General features: G+C 42.3%; 1 protein-coding gene across 1 annotated transcript in view; it reads left to right on the forward strand.

Annotated features, from left to right (window-relative positions):
- sorcs3 (sortilin related VPS10 domain containing receptor 3) overlaps positions 1–21,736 on the forward strand; it is a 185,787-nt gene that overhangs the window by 119,854 nt on the left and 44,197 nt on the right. The window contains exons 5-9 of the mRNA XM_041965059.1: positions 14,206–14,279; positions 15,536–15,600; positions 16,253–16,371; positions 18,939–19,028; positions 19,440–19,619. Of these exons, the coding sequence (XP_041820993.1) occupies positions 14,206–14,279; positions 15,536–15,600; positions 16,253–16,371; positions 18,939–19,028; positions 19,440–19,619 (528 nt within the window). The remainder of the gene's footprint in view (positions 1–14,205; positions 14,280–15,535; positions 15,601–16,252; positions 16,372–18,938; positions 19,029–19,439; positions 19,620–21,736) is intronic.

Below are 21,736 nucleotides of genomic sequence, written 5' to 3' on the forward strand. Positions count from 1 at the left end.
AAGATCAAGGCAACTTTGTGTTGCTGTAACTCCACTGAAGAAAAATCTATTCTTTTAAATGCATGATTTATTTTCAGTCAGTGTGAGAGTTAACTGCTCCTAGAAACTGCCACTGCTACTTCGTTTTTTGAAAACAATATTGTGGTTTACGGTCAGATACGTAAGTCTCAACAAAAGAACATCCCCAACATTGTTATAGAAATACACATGATTTGGTTTTCCTGTGGGATCCAGGGGTTGCCTTGTGACAGCATGTTTACAAGTGACAAAGCCTGTAACAGTAATTCGTAGCAAAGGAGGAAGTCAGGTAATTTTATCATATTATAGATTATTATTGGGATGGGGAACCTTTTTCCCATCACAGGCCATGTCAGTTTTTATAATCTTTTATAATGAGCCATGCTAAATCATTGAACACATATATCACACCATCTCTTATGTGATGGCAGGATCTGCCTCCCTTTGACGAGGTCTCAGATGTCAGATGATCGTGATGCTGATGGTGCGACTCGCAGGTGGTTTTTCAGGTTTGGGTCAGTCAGTGCTGAGCGTCACTGAGTCTTTGCAGGAGTTAGTTTTGAAAAGAAGTGCCCTCAGCAGTAGGTTGTTCCAGACATGCAAACCTCAGTGCATGTCTCCTCCAAAGACAAGCAAAGTGCAACATTCTGTATCCGCTTTTCTGTTCTTTACGGTCACCATGACACAGTGCCGATGACACATCTCAAAACTGCTGTGTGCGTGTTGTGTTCATGGAACGCTCTGAAGGATGCATTAATCTAATATTTAAGGTTATTTTCTTTTATTGCAGACAAAAGTCAGTGCTTCCTTGAGATTTTGATTTATTATTATTGTTATTTTTTGTATTTGTATTTCTGAGTCACTTTGATTTATGAACCTCGTCATGGGCTGGATCAAACGGTCTTGCAGGCCACATGCAGACTGGTGGCAGACATTTACCACCCACCCCACCATTAACCCGGAGCTGCGGTCATTATTGTAACTTTTTGTGGTTGTTTTTGTCTGTTTGTGGTAGCCTATTTGCACAGTTGTAATTTATTGTTCTTATTTGCACTTTGCACCCCCCCCCCACACACACACACACACACACAGTTTTTTTGTGCCAAACCCTAACCAAACATTAACCACAGCGTTGTCACATCATAAAGCTGATTTATTAGTCAGCAGTGATCTGTAGAAACTTTTGAAGGCACGGACAAACAATGTTGTCCGGCTGATAGGGCCGTCAGATCAGACAACACTTCTAGGTGTCATTCTAGAGAACATGGACAATCAACATATTGAAGGATTTTACATTTTACAAGTTTTTCTTGTTTCTGTTTCACAGAAAAATAGTTAAGGCTGGATTAGAAACTGGAAAATCAGGACACAGGAATGGACCTCAGCCTCAGACATTCAGCAGCATCAAAAGCCCAAGATTCAATGTGTGTCAGCTGCTTTTTGGTTATTTGGTTAAGTCCAAATTTGTGACAAATGTTGCAAACAATTTGCACCAATAAAGTACAACATCAACTCAACCAAAACCATCAACATTATTATTTAATGCTGTGGCACTTGTTGAGGGTCCCTGTGTTAAAATCTAGTCATGACACTGAAATGATTTTAGCTTATATTGCGTAAATATTTTTTAAAAATAAACTGGTGTTAATCAAATGACCAAAAACTAGTACAAACAGAAAACCTGAAGCAGAAAGTATTTATTATTCGAGCACAGCAGCACTTGTCTGACGTATAGTGAAACTGTCAGGTGCAGTTTCTACACATGGTCGACCATGTGTCTGCACCACCATGGCGGCGATTGAGGTCGCTGAGGTGCTCAGTAACTTTTACCACAGGCCTGTTTTGGCTGTTTTTCTGTACGAGTTCATCCATAGATTAAAGCATTTTATAGCCTCAGTGACTTCCTTTTAAGTGCCCCTGTGGCCATCAAGTTATAGCACAGCTGTGGCATGGGTAAATAAAAGCGAGCAAGTAAAAATCTGTCTAGATCTCCCATCTGAGCTGTGCAGGGCACAGGAAGAGCTAACATCAGTATGAGGGAGGAACGTCAGGCACTGATGCAATAAATATAGGGTTTTTTGTGTTGGCTTTCATAGTGTGCATAAATATTAAGGAGAAGAGCATTTTAGCCCAGAGTTAATGTTGTTTTGGCTTATGTTAATTAGGAGTCATGGCAACCAAACCAAAATTAAAGGGGAAACCAACTTAAGTCGTATTTACTGCAGTGTGCATTGTTAGTTGGTGTTATTCCACCAACTAACAGTGTTCATCGTCAAAATCCATCTGAAAACGTATGATTTTGTTAAACAGAAGACTGGGGCACATCTAGGATGAGTCAATGAGTCCTCCATTTCCATGGCAACAAGCACGCCACCAGTTTCCAAAGATTAGACTGTCAGTTCCAAGTTTCTAGTTATGATTGCAGACAGCAATTAGTTTTTTCAAATATACAAAAAAAAAAAAACAAGAATAAAATAATTACTAACTGAGCTGTTTCTTAAGCGACACAGTGATAAGAAGCTCTCTAATGCTTCTCCATCATATTATAATTTATATGATAATCTGTGGGGAATTACATCTGAAAAGGCTTTGAACACAAGACACAATGTGATCCCTCCATTATTGACACATCATAAATTAAATAATCTAATAAAACTGCAGCCCTGCTTATATTGTCATTAGTGTGAAGTTATCAGACCAACAATTTTCCATTTTCCTGTTATATATTTAGCCTGTATTTAGCTTTATTATTTATTTTGTCGAAGCATCTAAGCGAGTACGAAAAAGAGAAATTACTTTCTCTGCCCAAACACTTCTGGTGTTCCACAGTCAAAGGCTGAGAGAAGGAAAAGAGGATGCACAGGCACAGAATGATGATGCAGACAGCAGCCAGGTTAAATGTGCATCTCAGAGTAGATGGAGGCTACACTGAACTGCTGGAAATTGGAAAATAACTGATGATGGACCTCAGTTAAAATGTTTCCCTGGGGTCCATACTGGTGGAAATAGTGTGGGCTGTTTAGTCTTTGTCTTTCTGACATTTGACCTGAAACAAATGAAACAGCCCTCCCTTTCAAAACTAGACAGAACTGGACAAATATTTCAAACACAACTAAACAGAGTTTTTGTTAGTATCATACACACACACACACACACACACAATAGAACGTTTTTTCTTTTCCATTTTCTATTTTTCTCCTTTCTATTTTTTGCGAATGCTTTGCAGGGATGCACAGAAACAGGTGCAGTCACATCTGGATAAGCTGTCTGAGTCTGTCAGGGTCTTAGATTTTGGAGCGGGTGTTAGCAGTCGGCAGAACGAGCCCGGCAAATGGGAAAGTGCTCTGTCGAGGAATACGGGCAAGTAACTTTAGCTGCTAAGGTTGTGACTGGAGGAGGCACAGGGGACGACTAAAACACACGACACTGCTGCCTGTTATTGCCATTCTTTTCCACCGCTGTTCCCCAACACGCACACGCTGGCATACACAAACATATGTGAGCAACACAACTGAAATAATGTGCCTGCATATTTATCCCCCAGATAAAGTGGGAATATTCTCCACTGTGGGCTCCCGTGGGAAGCCGACGGCCCACCTAAAATATGAAAGGAAGCGGCACGCCGCCTCTCAGAGAGAACCACGCAGTCCCTTCAGACTCGCAACATGCAAACATTGTTTGACTTAATCCACCCTAATGATGCAAATTTATGCTGTTAATTATTTCTCGCTGAATTGCAACCTGACTAAACGTTTTCAGAAATGCAACGGGGACATCAGACTCAATAAAGTATTCAGGGAGAGAAGGGGGAGACATTATTCAGGATTACTTTTTTTTTCCTCTTTCATTCTTTTTCATTTGTGTCGACTCCGTGAAAAGAATTTGCATTTTCCATTTTGTACCGTTCCTAATATGGGTGATATTGTTGTCTGTGGCTATAGATTCTGGTATTGAAGTGTCCTCTTTAGATAAGCTCTTTTAATTCAGACCTTATTTAATAGGACGGAGTGAGCCTACATCCCTGAGTGCTTTCCTTTCAGGATCTCTCTCTGCCATTGTAACACTCAGCTGACAGTTTTTCGCCTGCTAAAAACGATTCTTTATTTAAACCCGGGATATGGACATACACAAAATTGATATCATACGGAGTAAACCCGTTTGCTGATGGAACAGCTATTTTTGTCACAGTGTGATATAGTCGAGAGTGCTTTCAAGCAGAGACAATTTCTTCTGATTAAACTTACAGCTGAAATGCACGGTGTTAGCCTTGTCCTGTTCAGACCGTAGTCAGGAAGCACAGAGTACATTTTTGTTTTCCTCCCGCGCTGAAGTTGATTCTTTCTTCAGGACTAACCTCCTTCAGTTTTGCAGCAGTTTGGAAATGACACACAGGGAGCTCGCTTTGTTCTTGAGAGGATGCAGCCTTTCCTGACTGACATGCTGTCACCTGCGCTGTGCATTTGCTGCTAAACCGACACCTTGCTGCTCACCTTTCACCCCGGCTCCGCTCGCATTCATAATTCACGCTACTAATTCTTTGTATTTTTGCTTTCTAATTGATCCTAAATGAAGAGGAGTTTGTTAATTTCTGTAGCACATACAATAAATATAAGTTTAGGTATGATGCAAATTAGTGACAAATTAATGCTTAAATGCAATAAAAATCCTTTTTTTTTTTTTCAAAATTTAATAATTTCTCTTTGGAGATGAATAAAGTATCTATCTATCTAAAAGCCACACAATTGTTTACAGCTATTTACATTATAGCACCAACTAGAATAGGGTTCAAACAAACAGTATATGTCCACTTTTTTCAATGCTTAAATGCAGTAAAAACATCTTTTTTGTGTATTCAAAATTCATTTATTTCATCCAAACAGCCACAAAATTGGCTTACAACCATTACATTGTAACAACAATTAGAACAGGGGTTCTCTCACTTTGACCGGTCCGACGGGAAACCAGTGCTTGCAAAAGGTTCCTAGGAGTGTGTTGAATATGCACAAACCGGCATTAGAGGAATGCATGCACGATTCAGCTGCAATGTGGATTAAAGCGGAATGATGCGATTTGCGACAATCTGCGTTAAGGGGTTAAAGGGGCGACACTGCTCTTAAAACAAAAGGCCACGGATGCATCGCAACACGTCTGTCGCGACTTGCCTGCAGCATAACGCCCTGAAGCTGCTCCACTGACCACGTGAACACCTGCGCGGGCATGGTGCTGCTCACACGGCTGGTCTACATAGACCTCCAACAGCTTAACACTACACAGAACTCAATCAGATCAATGTGCATCCATGATCCTGCAGTTAGAGCCATCAGTTTATTTAATTCACTACCAGTTAATGTAGCCTGCACTCCCAACCCCTGCTTAACCGACTGCATTGTCACTAAATGTAAACATGTAAAATATGCAAAGAGTCAAGCTAGCACGCAACTACATGCTACAAAGACAGAGTCTATGTAGCAGACATGATTGGCTGTATTCTGTCTAAACAGACAGAAACACAGATTTCAGCTGGCTTATGTGATTCTTTCATGAAACCAGGTAATTGAAAACATAAATCCTCACTTTTAGGCACAGATTTTTCAAAATGAGAGCACAGGCAGGCATTTAATTTACAGAGCAGATCTGCATGCTGTTACAGAACGCAATGCAAAATCAATCACACCTGGAATTTAAACAAAAATCCGTCTCAAAAAATGGCGTGGCAAGCATTGATTCAAAATGGCAGATTGTAATCTTTCAAACCAAAAGGACTTCCTACAAGTCCATCACAGTGTGTCTATTTGAACAGCTCCACCTCCAGCCCCTTCCTGCCCCCTCTGAAAGGTCTGAAAGGTGGTGTTGAGCTCGAGCCAAAAAGGCTGCTCAGCTGCTGCAGTGCATTTCTCAACTCAATGACTCTCCAGATGGCAGGTATCTTTAGTGCTCAGCTCCCTTGTCCTGAGCTGCGACAGCTCTGCCGCGCTCCATCAGGCTGCGGCGGGCCCGCCCTCCCAGGGTGCTTTTAATGGACTTTAATTTGAAACACATGATCAGGACAATACAGACAGTGCACTTGCGAGCACAATGGAGATAATAGGCTTCCTTCTCATGCATATGCGCTTAGCAGTCCACAGCATAATTATTGCTAAGTGGAGAAAAATGATTGCCTGGAGGCTCATGTTTTAGCAAGCTACTTTATATTATATACAGATTGTGAGGCAGTGGTTAATGTACACGTAGAGCAACACAGGACAGTTCAGCTCACAGCAGGCTAAAATTAAAAGCGCTGTGGGAATTTTCAGTGAACCCCAACAACAACAAATATGATAGATACGGGTGGCTGGTGTTTTTTAAGCGCATGCTGTTGCAGCGATGGTCAGCGGAACAGAATAAACAACTGAAGTACACGTCGCACTGTCATCTGAGAGTGCACACAGTGCCTGTGTCACTGCCAGGCAGGTGTGCTGCCTGCTATCATTTGTTATGTAGCTAGAAGGCAACAAGATAGCACAACAAGAAATCACTGAGGGAAATCAGAGGAGGTGGTGCAGTATGAAAGTGAGAAGAAAGCCACAGGGAATGCATTTGTCAGACTTCACTGGGCATGCATTAGTGTTTGACACTGATAATCACATAGGATAATATTTTAATTTGTTGAGCATGGTACTAACAACAAGTGGTTGAAAACCCTGTTGAGTTCAGGCTGTAATATCCTCTTCACTTTATGAAAAATCATGATATATTTATACAACATTATGATATGTGTGTGTGTGTGAGAGAGAGAGAGAGAGAGAGAGGTGCACAGAAACTGTAAATAAATAAATTCATCTGTCTCTGTATTCAGATGGAAGATTAAAAGCATGCATGCTTGTTGTCATGTTAAATCGGCCAAATGTTGCATTTTCTAGCCTAATATTCAGTGGCAATGCAATTGCTGTGCCCTCTTAGCATCAAATTCATTTTATATTGGTATATAATTATTTAGGAAATGTGTTTCCACATCCTCATACTGTACGTCTCATTTTTATTTTCAACTAAAAGTTTTATCAACTGTGTGAACCCCACCACCCTTTGAACTGGGGACACTAAATAATCAGAAGCTGAAAAAAATGTTTCAGAAATCAAAAGATTCTGTTTTGCATTGGAAATAGAAACTATATACAGTAAAGATATAGAGAAAATTATCCTTCAGTTGAAGGGTATAATCTTAAATTCCAGCCATGTTAAGTTTTAGGTCATTACTCAGGACCCAAAAATACTCAGAACTCAGACTCAGGGTCTGTAGAAAAGTTCAACCGAAATGCAGTTTATTATAAGATTAGTTAGTGGCGGATAGTGTATTGTGAATAAGAGGCAAACAGTGGAGCAAAGCAGGCAGTGGCTGGAATGTTCAGGAAGAACGTTGAAGATTCACAAGGATCAGGGCCGAGCAGGCAAATCAGGCCGGCAGGAGACAATGGACCTGAAGCACAGTTAAAACACGATCAGGCACGTTCCACGTTCAAAGACAGCAACAGGATACTGCAGAGATCCTGGAGAGTCGGCCAAACGTAACACCACTATGGCAATCCGGTGAAGAGTAGAGCGAAGGACTGGGCTTTATATACTGCAGGTGTAGCTGATGAGCGGACTGGCAGCAGGAGGAAACTGGACTGTCACGCCATGAGAGACTAACAGGACACAGGGGAGAAGGGAGCAGCAGTAACACGATGGATGAGGGAGGAATCCTGCTAGGGAATCCTGCTAGAACCTAACAAATGATGATGCATTCATGTTTCTTGATGCATGCAGTTTGCTAGGAAAACATGCGGACAACACTAGTGGAGAAACGCCACCAAGTCTCGATGTCCAACCCGGTGAGATTTTTCAACCTGTGCATATCACACATTATCAGCTATAAATAAAAAGTGGCTGCCCTCTGTATAACCTAATTACAATTCGCCAGAAAAGAGAACACAGCTCGATTCAATTAAACGTACTACAAATGATCAACGACAAATAAAGAGCTATGGACACCATAGCGGGTTCAACAAGCAATATTAGACTACAGAAATGAAATAATTACCACTTTAACAGCAGAATAAACCATCACCAAAGGGAACAACACAGAGATGTATAAACAACATGAACTCCACAGCAGCTGCGGCCACAAACACACATATTAAAGCAAAGAGAGGCTCACAGTTTTTACACACCATGTAGCACGCACACACAATCCCGTGTTGCTCAGAAATGCAGTGGTCGTTGATGTCTGTGTGGTTGTTGAGCACGCCTGTCTGAATGTCACTCTGTGAGCCTCTTGTGCTGCGAAGTCCTCAACATTCTGCTCTCGGTTCAACTTCTTTGCTCGACCATTCTCGGTTCATATCATAACCGAAACTCTCAGCAGGCACATGTTGCACAAAAACTGCCATAATCAAGCGGACAAGCTAGTTGGCCTCCACAACATGATATCAGTCATTTCTGTCTTAGTGAGACTACCAGCTGAAAATCGTTCAAGGAATGCAAACAGTATTCACTTCTGTAATTTAAAGGCCCGTCCAAAATGACTTTGGCTCATCCAAAATTGAAATCCTGGCACTGTGCCTGTCTGTACCTCTATATCCAGTCCACCTCTTTGTCCCACTGCGCTCCTCAGAGATTTCAAACATTTTGACCTGAATAAGGCTCTGCTGTCACATCTGTGGCAGAAATTGTCAGAAATTCCTCAAACACCTCACTGAAGGAAGAAGTTCCTGGAGGATCCACGGTCAGCATTTTAGCATTAAGCTAAACCCAGTTGTGGTCGCACGACATCTTAGGTGCGTTTGATTTGTATCACTTACCGTGACACAACGTTAAGGTACAGTGGGTGAGACCGCACCCCGCCCATCCCTGTGACACTCGGCCAGTGACGTAGCTCTACCAACGGGAACCCCGTTTACAGAACACCAGGGTTTTTCCAGCATGTCCGGTCTGAGTGCAGGGAAAGAGGCACAGTTCCAGTGAAGAATGGGCATTTTTATCTTGTGGCCATCTGCAATGATATGGATCGACAGACATGTCAATCATGCGTAAAGAACAACTTCAGGTGGAGTATTTCCAGCACGTTTTTTTTTTTTTTTTTTTTGCTTTCCTGAATAACATATTTGGATTTGGGAATGTTATAACATGATAATATGGCTCTAGATACTTTCTGGCATTTATAATGTAGTAAAAGGTCATTGGAATACGTGGACCATTAGTGATTAGCTGTAGAAATAATGGCGCCATTCACCTTAATGGCCTTTGTTACATAAATTAGCTTCATAAGTCTACAGTCAGTTTAATAGCTTGACACTATGAGGCCACTAACTGTGTTATATCCATAATTCCACTGATCGATTGTGGTGCTGTCAGATTACTTGAACATGGCTTCTGATTAGGACTGTAACTAAACATTATTACAATTATCTGCTGATTATTTTCCTGATGAAACGACAAATCATTACCAGAAAATAAAGAAAATGCCTCTTAGTTAGTCCATTCCAAGGTGACACATTCAAATGTTGTGTTCAGTCTGACCAACAATCCCAAAGATTTTTCATTTTACACGGATGTGAAAGAAAGACAAGCAGCAAGTTCTCACATGGAATAAGAGAATGGCTGCTGTCTTAATCCATTATCAGATTTGTTAATTAACTTGTTGATTGACTTCTGATGCCCACGAATTGCACTGTGGTGAAAAAATGTAGGGAAGCAAAGAGAATCCTGACGGCCCATTACTGAGAACGATCCAGCCCCTCATTTGCATAGCTCTTTCCTATGCCTCCCTCCATAGGAGCATCCCAACTGCTGTGTACTTTGTAGGCTTCATAAATTGTGGGGTATAAAACCAGTCCTCCTCTTCTGTCCCATATGGGATATGCCAAGGCGATGCCAACAGAAGCCCTTTGATTTAGAGCACTGTACATAGATGCATCAAGAATTTATAGGAGACTTAATTAGGAGTTATAAAAGTGACTTATAGTAATTGTGTGGGACACAGGGGCCTATAATGCAGCAGTTATCATTTCCATAACTCCCAAGTCTTGACTGTTTTTATCAGAACTTTTATGTGTTGGTGGGGCTGCTTGTGCTTTGATGTTAATGCACAAAGCTTTTCCGGGTGGCAGATCGTCGCAATGCTGCAGAAGGAACTGTGCAAATGAAAAAAGGCAGAAAGCTTTGCTTCTGTTCCTGCAGTGTGTCACAGAAAATACATTATTCAAGTTTACACACATTATCCCAACATCAGGGCAAAGCCATGACGAAAGAAGACCCATATTTTGAACCGGAGAGAGATTGTAGGAAATTTCTCTCAATAAGAAGAAGGTCTCTTCAGTGTATTCACCTCCTTTTTTTCTTGCCTGTGTTTCATGTTTCAATCATATGACGAATTAAAACGTCCTTTTCACTTATTTTGCAAACTGTGCATGAGGCCAGAGGGCTGCAGCGTTATCGGGATCCTGGAAACAGTTTATAACTTTAATTCTGCTAGAAGGGGTCTTCCTGCATTTCCAAATACATTGAAGCCAAATTTCTTCCCTTTTTACATTTCTTTTGAATGTTCCAGGTTGGTTCACCTTGCCTGATAATGCATTGACTGAACTGTCGTTTCATCTGTCTTCATTATTCAGCCAGACTTTTTATTTTGTTCCTTTTGCCATAACCAGTTTGCAGCTGAGGTATACATAATGCTTCTGGACAGAGAAGCTGTGCTAGCAGATAATAAAAGCAGATAACTTCCTACGTCTTTACTAGCACTGAAAGTTAACATGTCCAGTCTTAAATCTGCCTTCAGAGCTTGGAACTCTTGCAGGAATGGGTTTTTGCGGGGTCAAAGACAACAGCATAGGCTTCCTGGCACTCACTGGTTGCACAGGTCCGCCACATTCTATCGTCTGCTGTGAGAATAATGGTTTGTCTCGCTGTCTCTTCCTCACTTCATCCATCTTTTTCACGGCAGGCTTTTTCAAAGCTCGCAGTGAGAGTTAAGAAAGCCGTGATTATTATTTTAGCCATCTCTGTCTGTGACAAACGGTACATTTACAGCGGCCTCACAGGTAGCAAGTAGCTTTTTGCAGCAGAAAACGAGCGACGGGCTCAGTTGGGTTTTCTTTGAACACTGAAAACTCATGTCACTCTGTCTTTGCACCACCACCACCACCACAAGAAGGACCCTTTTCTAATTGATTTAAAAGGTAGACAGCCACTGCAGAGCAGTCATTTATCTTTCATTCCGATTCATATTTCATCTCGAGCAAAAGTGCACTTACACCAGGCTTTAAATAGTTGGATAGCAACAGCCAATGCAATAACATACATTTCAAGCATTTCCTGCACACCTCTGAGAGGAGAAGAAAAAAAGCCATGAAAAGACGTCATGAAATTCATCTTTCAGCGGTTGATGTGGAGCTCTCCTGTGAGAGACCAGCATTTGAATCAATTCATTTCTCATTTAGGTTCCATCTGTGTTTGATTTACCTCACTTCCCCGTGTAGATTTGTTTCCTCTAAAGCGCAAGTTAGGGCTACAAGGAGAAAAACAAATGTAGACCAATACATAAACCTCAAGATTTATTCCCTGTACATACATACTGAAATCCAATACCCCGCACAACTTCTAAGCTAAGGCTAGTGAAACAAAACCTGCTTATTATGCCTGTATGCCTGCAGCATACTTTAACTTGTTTGATGGCTAAATGTGATAGAAGCAGCACTGCCTGGAATTAATTTCTTGTGAGACAGAGCCCTCAGTGACCTTAACTGTGATCCAAACCACAGAGTGAGACTGCCTCTTTGGCTTTGACACACCTCATGTGTAAACAGTGTTTGAGTGCGTCTCCCTGTATCTTGATTAACATGAATTATTCTTGAGATACGGCAGCTGACTCACTCTGTGGACTGGCCTTTTGGATGTTTTTCTTTTTGTACTCCAGCTTTGGCAGTGTGTTTTGCATGCATCATTTGGTTATTCTACCAAGTGTCTGAGAAGTATTATTCACAATTTGTATGTCATGAATAACTACAGATATTCTTCTGAGAGCCGTCTTTTATCACAATTTATTCTGGCAGCTGATTTTACAGTAGTTTTAGATTTTTGATGAAAATGTTTATTAGCTTTAGCCACATTTTAGACTTTTGATTTTGCTGATTTTGGCAGTGCATTTAATTTGCTGAGCATTCTGAGGCTACATCCTTGTTCTGGTCTATTTTAAGGTGTCGGGAAATGGCACTGTTAGTATCATTCAGTGTATTTCTTGGTCCCAGAGCATTATTGCAGATTTTTTAGACGAGCAACTAAACCATCCGAAATAATATTCATACCGTAATATTAAAAGATTTAGATGTTTGACAGCTTACATTTCTTCTGCATTCATGCGTACTGATCCTAATATAAACACAAAAAACAACCAGCAGTTACTATTACTGTAGTAAAAATGTTAATTTCAAGCATTACAAGCATTACTTGTCAAGAAATCCCAGTGATAATATAACTGGAAGGTCAAGGTAAGAAAGGTCCATTTTTTGTCATTGATGCAAGGAACACTGGTCTCGACACAAATCTGATTTGGCCATTACAAACTACTAAGAAGTCCACATATGGCATTTAACTGCACCGTCAGCGGATTGTCTAACATTACCTGCGACCTGATGCGCAAGTCGGAGCAACCCAAATGTTTTCTAAACCCACCATCAGCATGAATAGCGAATAACAAATGTGCTCTCTGCAATTCCTCAATCACCGTTTGAGCTCCCGTCCTTTGTCGGCCCCCTCTGCTGTCACCGACTCCATCGGCGGCGTGGCAGTTGTCTGGCCGCACTTTTGATTTATCGTAGTGAGTGGGAAACTATGAAGCTTACTTTGTGACAGCTCAGAAGCTTTAAAATTTAAGATGTCATTGAACTGATGAATGGAGAGAGGAGAAGCTGAGCCTGCCCGATGGCGTCATATGTCACTGTCCGAAGTGATGAGGGACCCTGCCTGCCGTCCTGTTACACCGACCCAAAGACTCTGGTGGGAGCCAGAATCAGAAATATCATTTTCTGCAGAACAGACACCTATGTGCACTGTATATTAGACTCTGTTCAGCTTCATAAAAGATGTAGACAAATGTTTGCCCCCAGCCAACAGTAGATCCATGCCTTAACACACACAGGGCACTAAGATAGATGCTTTGGTCTCCTGCCATTGATTCTCATTGTCAAGCACTGCAAACAGACACACAGCCGTCAAGTGCTAATTATCTGACCAGTTTCAAATTAGGCGCAGATCATTGCAACAATCTGTCTGTGTATGGCACTCTTGCTGTACGCTAATGTGAACACTGGTGTTGTCATTTTTAAACAGAAAACACACCTGCTGACAGTGATAGATTTTCCCTCGCGAAGCTGACAAATAAATTTGCAGTAGGTGACAAATGTGTATCCTTTTATCAGAGTAAGTGTCAGATTTGCTGTGATAAAAGGCAACAAGTAGGGACATTAGCATAGAGCTCAACTGGGGCCACTGACTCACAGCGCTGCAAGGAAGTAACAATGCACAGACACAGCAAGGTAAGAGGGAGGCCGTTCTGCAACATCAATCAATACAGTGTTGGGAAATGCACCTGGGTTATTAATTGTTTGCTAGAGCACCAGCAAATGTAATTAGTACAATGAAAACAGGCCAGTGGCTGCATACTGTACACCTTCACAGCTATATATCATTCCATGCATTCATCAGAGCCGATTCTGTAGGACTGAACATTTGTTTTTAGTACAACAGCAGGCTAAGACCTACTGAATCAAACCAGATTATATGCTGATGAAGCTAAAAGTGGCCGCATTAATGTCATATCTGTTTCCATTCAAATGTATTATCCCCATGAAGTGCTTTTTCGAAACCTTTTCCTCTCATTCATACAGGGAGAGGGGAATAGAGATGCCTATATCTGTGACAATATGTTAGCTTAAATGGCTGGTTGGTAATGATGATAGCCGTTCAGCGCTATGTCAGCCTATCTCTCCCAATAATGGTTTATAGCCCCAGACTAACGTCCACCCTGGAATTATCCAGCGACGTCTCAAGCTCGCTCCTCACGGTTACAACGTTTAAATCAGCCAGTCTCATTAGAGGCTGGACCACTGCAGACGCGTGCATTCATCTTGCTAACAAGACTGTGTTTTTTTTTTCCTTTCTCTCATATCTCCACAGTTGTACAGCTCTGTGGACTTTGGAAGAAAATGGCAGCTCATCCACGAGCGCGTCACGCCAAACAGATTCTACTGGTGAGTCATCCTTTTCCACATCTCTGCTTTATTCGACTCCATCCCTCTCCTCCAAAGTTTTGTTTACTCGGGAATACAGAAACTATTGCTTGTGTTCTGCACCGCTGAGCAAGTGATATTGATGGCTTAGAACAAGGTGTGTGACTGACTGGTGATGCTGCCGAAATTCTGCACATTTTCCACCCCCTCATACAATCAGGCAAAGATTAATCTGCTCCTTCAGAGCGCACTTTGCATTCAGCGTCTGAGGGCATGTCGCATTCCACTTCATCTCTCACGCACACCCTGCTCATATCAGGCATATGGCGCATAAATAATAAAATTATTATTTTTACATCAGTCGTGGAGGGAGAGGGGGCTGGTTTTCTGCAGATGCATACATGCAGATACAGAAGCTGACGTACAGAGGAGGAGCGATGACTAATAATGGGGACGTCCCTGTCACTTCTCATCCAGTCACGTTTGCTAGTCACTCCCCCTGCAGTGTACCTACCATGTCTGAAAGTGCACACTCATCACTAAGGGAGGCCCGGATCCATCCCAGCTCATTGCTCGTCTCCCCCTCTCTGAGCTGACTTTAGTGTGCCCGGGTATGCCGTTGGCTATATCCGCCGTAACTCGCATAAGTCCGAAGCTACTTCCGTGCCATTGTGGTATAATCCTAAATAATGTGCACAATCCATCGCTGGCTTTGCCCTTCACCGCCAAAGCCCCTTCAAGGACATCTGAACACTGAATGGGCCTCCAGCAATGGCTAGGCAAGCCTCCAGTTGGCTGCATTTGGACAATGGCTTCATCAGCCTCCAAGGGATATGAAATATCACCACAATGGGAAAGTGGTGTCCATCCAGTCTAATCCACAAGCGGCGAAATGAGCAAGAAGCAAGATTTTACCCAGAGATATACTCGTAGTCAGAGAGTGCGGTGACCCTGCAATACCCAGTCAATGATGAGGAGACTGCATTTGTGTTTCTTTGTATTGTCACACTTTGCTGGAAGGGAACTAGCCTGGAGTTGCTGTGGATGTGCTTGTCATGATGTGTCATTTAGACTATAGGGGGGACTTCCCTGTATTCTCTTTACTAAGTTGAGGAAACAGATCTAACTGGAGCAGAATCCCTCTGGTAGATGCTTGTCCATTTTCCTCTGTTTCCTCTTCGACCCTCCCTCTGCACTGGCCTCTTCTCCTTCACATCCCTCTCTGTTCATTGTCACTATGATTGTGAATTCTTCCATGGTCTGTCATTCTCTTCCAGGTCTGTCTCTGGCCTGGACAAGGAGCCAGATCTGGTCCACATGGAGGCTCATACACAAGATGGAAGTGAGTGTCCTACACACACATACACACCAAAGAGGAGTAATGAACAGGTTTCTGCAGGGATGAATTCCTCCTGGAGAAAAGAAGGCGTCTGTGGGGAAACAGCACTGCCTGCCCCACCAATAAATCCAGTGCATGATTCTCCATTAAGATGGCCTTTCTCCTCTTTCCTTTCACTCTCTGAATGTCAGCTCTATAACTCTGAATGGCAGTACCAACAGCTTCTTACATAGGTGACACGGGTGAAACTGTTTATGAATGCCTGTGATGTCAGAGCGGCATCGCTCACAGATATAAGCATTGCTTTTTCTCATATATCTGTGGTATGACTGACAGGCGGAGATGCTTGTTTGTGGTAGTATCTACTGTACGCTTGATAAGAATAAAAGAGAAGCAAATTAATCCCAGAAAATGTCAGACTACATAGATGGAAGGAGTAGAACTGCACATTTCAAGTAAGACACATAAATGTCTTTTGAGTGCCACTTTAATTATCTGGCCTATATAATTGAGAAAAACAGCTACCATTCAAATATGCCCTTAATTTCTCACTTGCTACAAACAAGGTATTGCAGTAGCTTTGTGCAATAAGCTGCACTAAGAGAAGCATGGTGAAATCAGCAGTATGCTTTCTGTGTGTCTTCCTATGTGGCAGATGTGCAGTACGTCACATGCAGAGCTCAGATGTGCACAGAAGCTAACAGGAACTATCCATTCTCCGGATACATTGACATCAGCTCTTTGGTGGTTCAAGACGACTACATTTTCATCCAGGTAAGGCCTCTAAACGGTCGGCCCTGCTCACTACGTGGTCTGTAGATATCATCAACCCTGAGTAACATGTATTGGGGAGCCGCTATAGTTAGCTTAGCTTTTTTGTATGAACTATAGATGTGGTTTTAATTAGTGTTTCTCATGACTTTGTCTTTTTTTATTTTCTATGCAGCCTTAAATGACTTATAATCACAATGGGATTGAAAGACTAAACAAATGCAGTTAACAAACAAGGTGCAACTTGAACATGAAGGAGACGCTCCAATTATTCATTCTAATGCACACTGGTCGGCCATTTTTTACTTGTTCTTCTAGCATCAGAGGAAAGTATTGGTTAGCTTGATTGCTTTTGTTCTCCATGAGACCTTTTCACATCACAGAGTGATTCAATTGAACATTCATCATAATAATGTTGCTGAGTATTACTACTATGTGTGATTGCTGAGCACTTTGCTACTATTTTCCACAAAGTCCACGACCACAAAATCAGAAAGATACTTTCAATGCAAAGGTCCCATGTACAGTATCTCCTATAGAAATGAAAACATCTTTTAGTTTTCTACTGAACATTTTTGCTTTGTTTTGTTTTGTGTATTTATTTGTATTTTTATTGTTTTTTTTTATGAAGCCACACAAGTTTTAATATTCATCCTCGCCACCGCCTGGTGTGTCATATTAATCATGCTTTGTGCGACAGAAAAATCTGAAATGGTAATATCCTGAATTCCAAGTAATGCAGATGCAATTTGTGAGTTGTATTTTAATTCCCTCTACAGCGTGAATATTATTTACTTTGACATTGTGTAAATGAGATTTCATACATTTGAAAGTCAACAGGAAAAGTCGGTATAATCACACGGCGAGTCCACAACAAGACCACTTTGATTCAAATTTGCCTCCAACAAGCGTTGTGGTGCTTGATGTTTGTTAAAGGTTTTTCCAGCACCTGTGTGCAGGGAAGAAAAGCATCTGGTCATGTTTTCTGATTCACCTCTTCAAAATGCATCTTCTTCCAAAGGTGGCGATAAAGCCAGCACCAGTTGCTGGCACCACCTCCACCAATCTCCAGATAAGATTCACTATTTTCAGAACCGGTCGCTCCGAAACTTATACAGCACTCTTTCGCTTGAGAGATGAGGTGACTCCACAAATCTTACATTTCAATAATATACTCGGGATATTACACCGTAGTGAGAATCACAAACTCGGCCTAATGTTATCATTTCCAGTCGCAGCAGTTGTAGTAGTAGTTGTAATGGTGCTCTTCCAGCTTTTTGATCCCACTAAATGTTTTATTCAGGAGAGAAGAGAGATTTCTCAGCTTCCTACTTACCTGAGCTACCTACAGGCAAGTCCTTCGCCTGAAGCCTCACTGGCCTTGGCAGCACATTACACAAAGAAATAGAGCTGTTCTCCAAAGAACCTTCAATCCTGTTTGACCTCTCCGAAGTCTCTCAAGTAAACTCACAAGCACTCAACCTAAACCTCCCCTTCAATTCCAGCACCTCCACATTTTAACACTTATGCGTCACAGACGAAAGATCCTGAAAGGGATGGGGGGGGAGAAAAAATCAATCATACCAATTCGTCTTAAAGTTCAAACTGCCTCTGGTTACCCGTCCATCGATCTCTTGCTCCTTCACTCGATTGCATGTGGGACTTTTCTGCAGTGCTCACCGCTCGCCCGCGATATCTCCTCTCGGAGCTTGTTTTCTCTCTTCTGAGCCGTTCGGAGCACTTACAAGATCAGTATAAGAATCAGCCCTGTCATACAACATTAATACCTATATCACTCCTCTTCAGCAGAGAACCACAAGTTTGATTTGAAGGTTTTCCTCTAATGAATTTCATGTCATTATTGATAAGAGAGAAAAGTGGGTTATAGAGCTGAGTCTCTCTTTGCTCTGTGTGTGTGTGTGTGTGTGTGTGTGTGTGTGTGTGTGTGTGTGTGTGTGTGTATAAAGTGCTCGGCCTCGAGGCTAATGACAATCCTCCGACATCCACCGGCCCTGTGTTGTCTTGCTGCATAAGCTAACAACTAACAGCTTGGAGTGTTTGCAAAGGGTCTAGACCATTGTGGATGACTTTTTTTCCCCCAAGCTGGCAGATGAGGCTCGGTTAGGAAACTTAAAGATTTCTCTTGACAAAGAATAATGAGACTATCGATTGTCCTACGAGATATTTACCAAAGTCCACTTTGAAACCACCAAGTGCACTGACACCTAGATAGGGCAGCATCCTCTGAATGCAAGCCAGGAGATCGCTATAAACGGTGTAAAGTCTATAAAAAACACCCTGTGTGTGCTGTGAGAGAGAGAGAGAAAGAGATTGATGTGCGCTTTCACCCATCACTTTAATTGATTGGAGAAAATATGATGTGGTGTCAGTGATGAGGTTACACATGAGGCCTTGATACAAAGTGTCCTCTGCATTTATTCAGCAGCAGAGCTCCATCGCAGCAGACGTGAGAGGAAACTGTGAAAATGAAAGAGAAGCAAAATGTTGCTTAAACAAAGCTAGAAAAACTCCACAGGATATGATATTAATTTTTTTTCACTGTGTTGTAGGTTCCTACATCAGGACGAGCCACCTATTATGTGTCCTACAAGAGAGACTCATTTATACAAACTAAACTGCCCAAATATTCCCTGCCAAAGGTAAGTTGGTAACGTCGAACTTTCAATGACTCATACAAATCTTTAGACTGGCACAGAGTTCATTAATAATAGAGTCAATTAAGAATCTGTGTTCCTAGTCCTAAAAGCTTTTCAATTTGATGGTTAAAAAAAAACGCATTGTACCACAGGCGTGTCACAACCATTTTTTTTCTTTCAGTTTGTTTTCCTTTAAACGCTGGCATACTGTCCTTTTAAAGTCATACTTTGAGTAGTGGTACCGTGCACGAGTGAGCCACTGAGTGAGCTACGCTGTGCAATATGCCGTCAACCATTTATATTCACACCACAGCATTGATCTCATGACCAGTCCCACAGGGTCAGCATGTTCTAATCCGTCACCTCTCCGCCTCCAGTCATAACTCCTCTTAATCTCTCCCTGCTCCCTGATAGGATTTACACATTGTCAGCACTGACGAGAAGCAGGTATTCGCGGCCGTGCAGGAGTGGAACCAGAACGACACCTATAACCTCTACCTGTCCGACACCAGAGGGATCTACTTCACCTTGGCCATGGAAAATGTCAAGACCACTAGGGGCATCGGAGGGAACCAGATGCTGGATCTGTACGAGGTAGGCACCTGATGAAACTGTTCGCCCTGGGGGGGATACATACAGTGCGCTTTCATTGACTGAATCTCAGTTAGAATGGAAGTTACAGGAACTATTACTCACCACTTCTTAGATCTGCCATAGAGTGTAGGCACATGCATGTGCACACACTGCAGAGGGCAGCTGCAGAGTGGGACGATAATCTCTCTGGATTTGTTACGACGAGCGACTCCCATGACATTCCCAATTGTCATTTGATCTATTGCTAACATGGCCACACAGATTTGGCAGCTGATCAGTTTGTGTCGCTTGCTTTCCGCACACATGTGCAGACTTGCTATCGAGTCTGTGTTACAGTTACTTGTCTTACATGGCTAGGTTTGCATTACAGCCTGTGGTCATCCATCTTCCCGACAGCAGACATATACAGTTTGAAGATCATGCTTAGTGGGGCTCACTGCCATGCACCTCTGGACTTGTAATGACCTTGTTAGCTTACGGGCTAGCTACTGTATGTGTTTGCATTAGCATTCATAGCAGGGGAGCAGAATTCTCTCCTTCTCCACTCCCTGTTGAAGCCAGTTTATCACTCCTACACTGGCAGGTGTGACTGAGAGAGTGAAGAAAGTGAGATATTGGCCAGCAGCAGTGGCAGCGGTGTGGTAATTAACAATGCCATTACTTCTCCTGCACAGTATGCGGTGTGTGTGTGTGTGTGTGTGTGTGTCTCTGAGTGTGTGTGCAGCCCCTGTTACCATGCAGCAGTAGTTAAGGCATTTCACCATGCAGCGTGAGATGATAAGGTGTTTTAATTACATTTGTAACATGGTCACAACTCTGTTCTTGATCAGAACCTAAACAAGAGACAGATGATGCACTGCTGTCTCTGATAAATCAGAGCCATTACACGAGGGAAGATATATGCTGTGGAAGTCATCCCATTTATTGTTGTTAGACCCTGACAAACTGCACTTCACAGAGCTAATGTTCCAGAGAGAAGACGCAGCTCCAGTCAGACCAGAGGGGAGACAGCAAAGCATGTGAAAGTTGTTTTGTTCTTTCGCTTAGAAGTCATGTTTCTTCCCAGCGGGCCTCTGTTCTCTCTGTATCCTCCACCCTAAAATCAATTACGCCACTTCCACATCGAAAATTGCACAATTATCTTCTAAATTAGAAGGATTATTTTATTGTCAATCAGATTGGATAAGGGCAGCTTCTGTAATCACGAGCCTTTGTTGTGCAAACTAATTTTCTGTTGACATCAGGATTCTGCATCAGCCGCTAAACTTCCCCTCAGTCTGAGAGGTGGTTTGTAGCAGGTGGCTCTTCGACAATTATCGCTCTGATTGGCTCGGGTTCGCCGCATCAAAAATCACGTATCCCCCTCCTGCCTTGCCACAAACAGCTCTGAATGATCGATCGACGACATGAAGTGGAGAGCATTCGATGATCTGGATGATGCTGATACTCGTGATGATGTGGCCCTTCATTGTTTGTGTTTTTCCTGTCAGCACGCTTGAAACCCAAGGCTGTGATTCAACAAATGAGCCATATAATACATTGTAGAACGCTGAATTGGCTCACATTAAATAACTGGCGATCCCCTGCTGTTCAATAGAGACTCTCCATCTTCACTGAAAAGCAGTGTTTTCGGAATGGCAGCCATGTTTGAATCTGTTGAACATTTTGAAATGAATGTGTATACTCGACTCCTCTCAAGTGATCATTCAGTCCAGGGGAAAAAAAGATAATCAACAGCTCTTAATGAAGAGTTACTTACCACCACCACCACCACCACAGCAACGAGCTGGTGGATTTGATGGAGTACGTTCAGGCGCTGGTGAAAAGGTTGAGTTAGTTAATGTAGATTTTGATGTGGTGTCTTTTTGGATTCGTTTCAAAGCCCTGTCAGGTTTTAAAGTGACATTTCCAGTTGCTTTCATTCTGTAGAACAGGCATCTCAAACCGGTTCCATAAAGGGCCGCGTGGCTGCAGGTTTTCATTCCAACCCAGGAGGAGCACATCAGGCCAACCAATCAACATCAAGGGTTCACTTAGTTATCAGCTGAAGACTGAGATCAGCTGATTAATTGATTCCAGCCAGGTGTGCTCCTCCTTGGTTGGAATGAAAACTTGCA

Source organism: Chelmon rostratus, chromosome 3 (genome assembly GCF_017976325.1).
Source record: "Chelmon rostratus isolate fCheRos1 chromosome 3, fCheRos1.pri, whole genome shotgun sequence".
Lineage (NCBI taxonomy): Eukaryota > Metazoa > Chordata > Actinopteri > Chaetodontiformes > Chaetodontidae > Chelmon > Chelmon rostratus.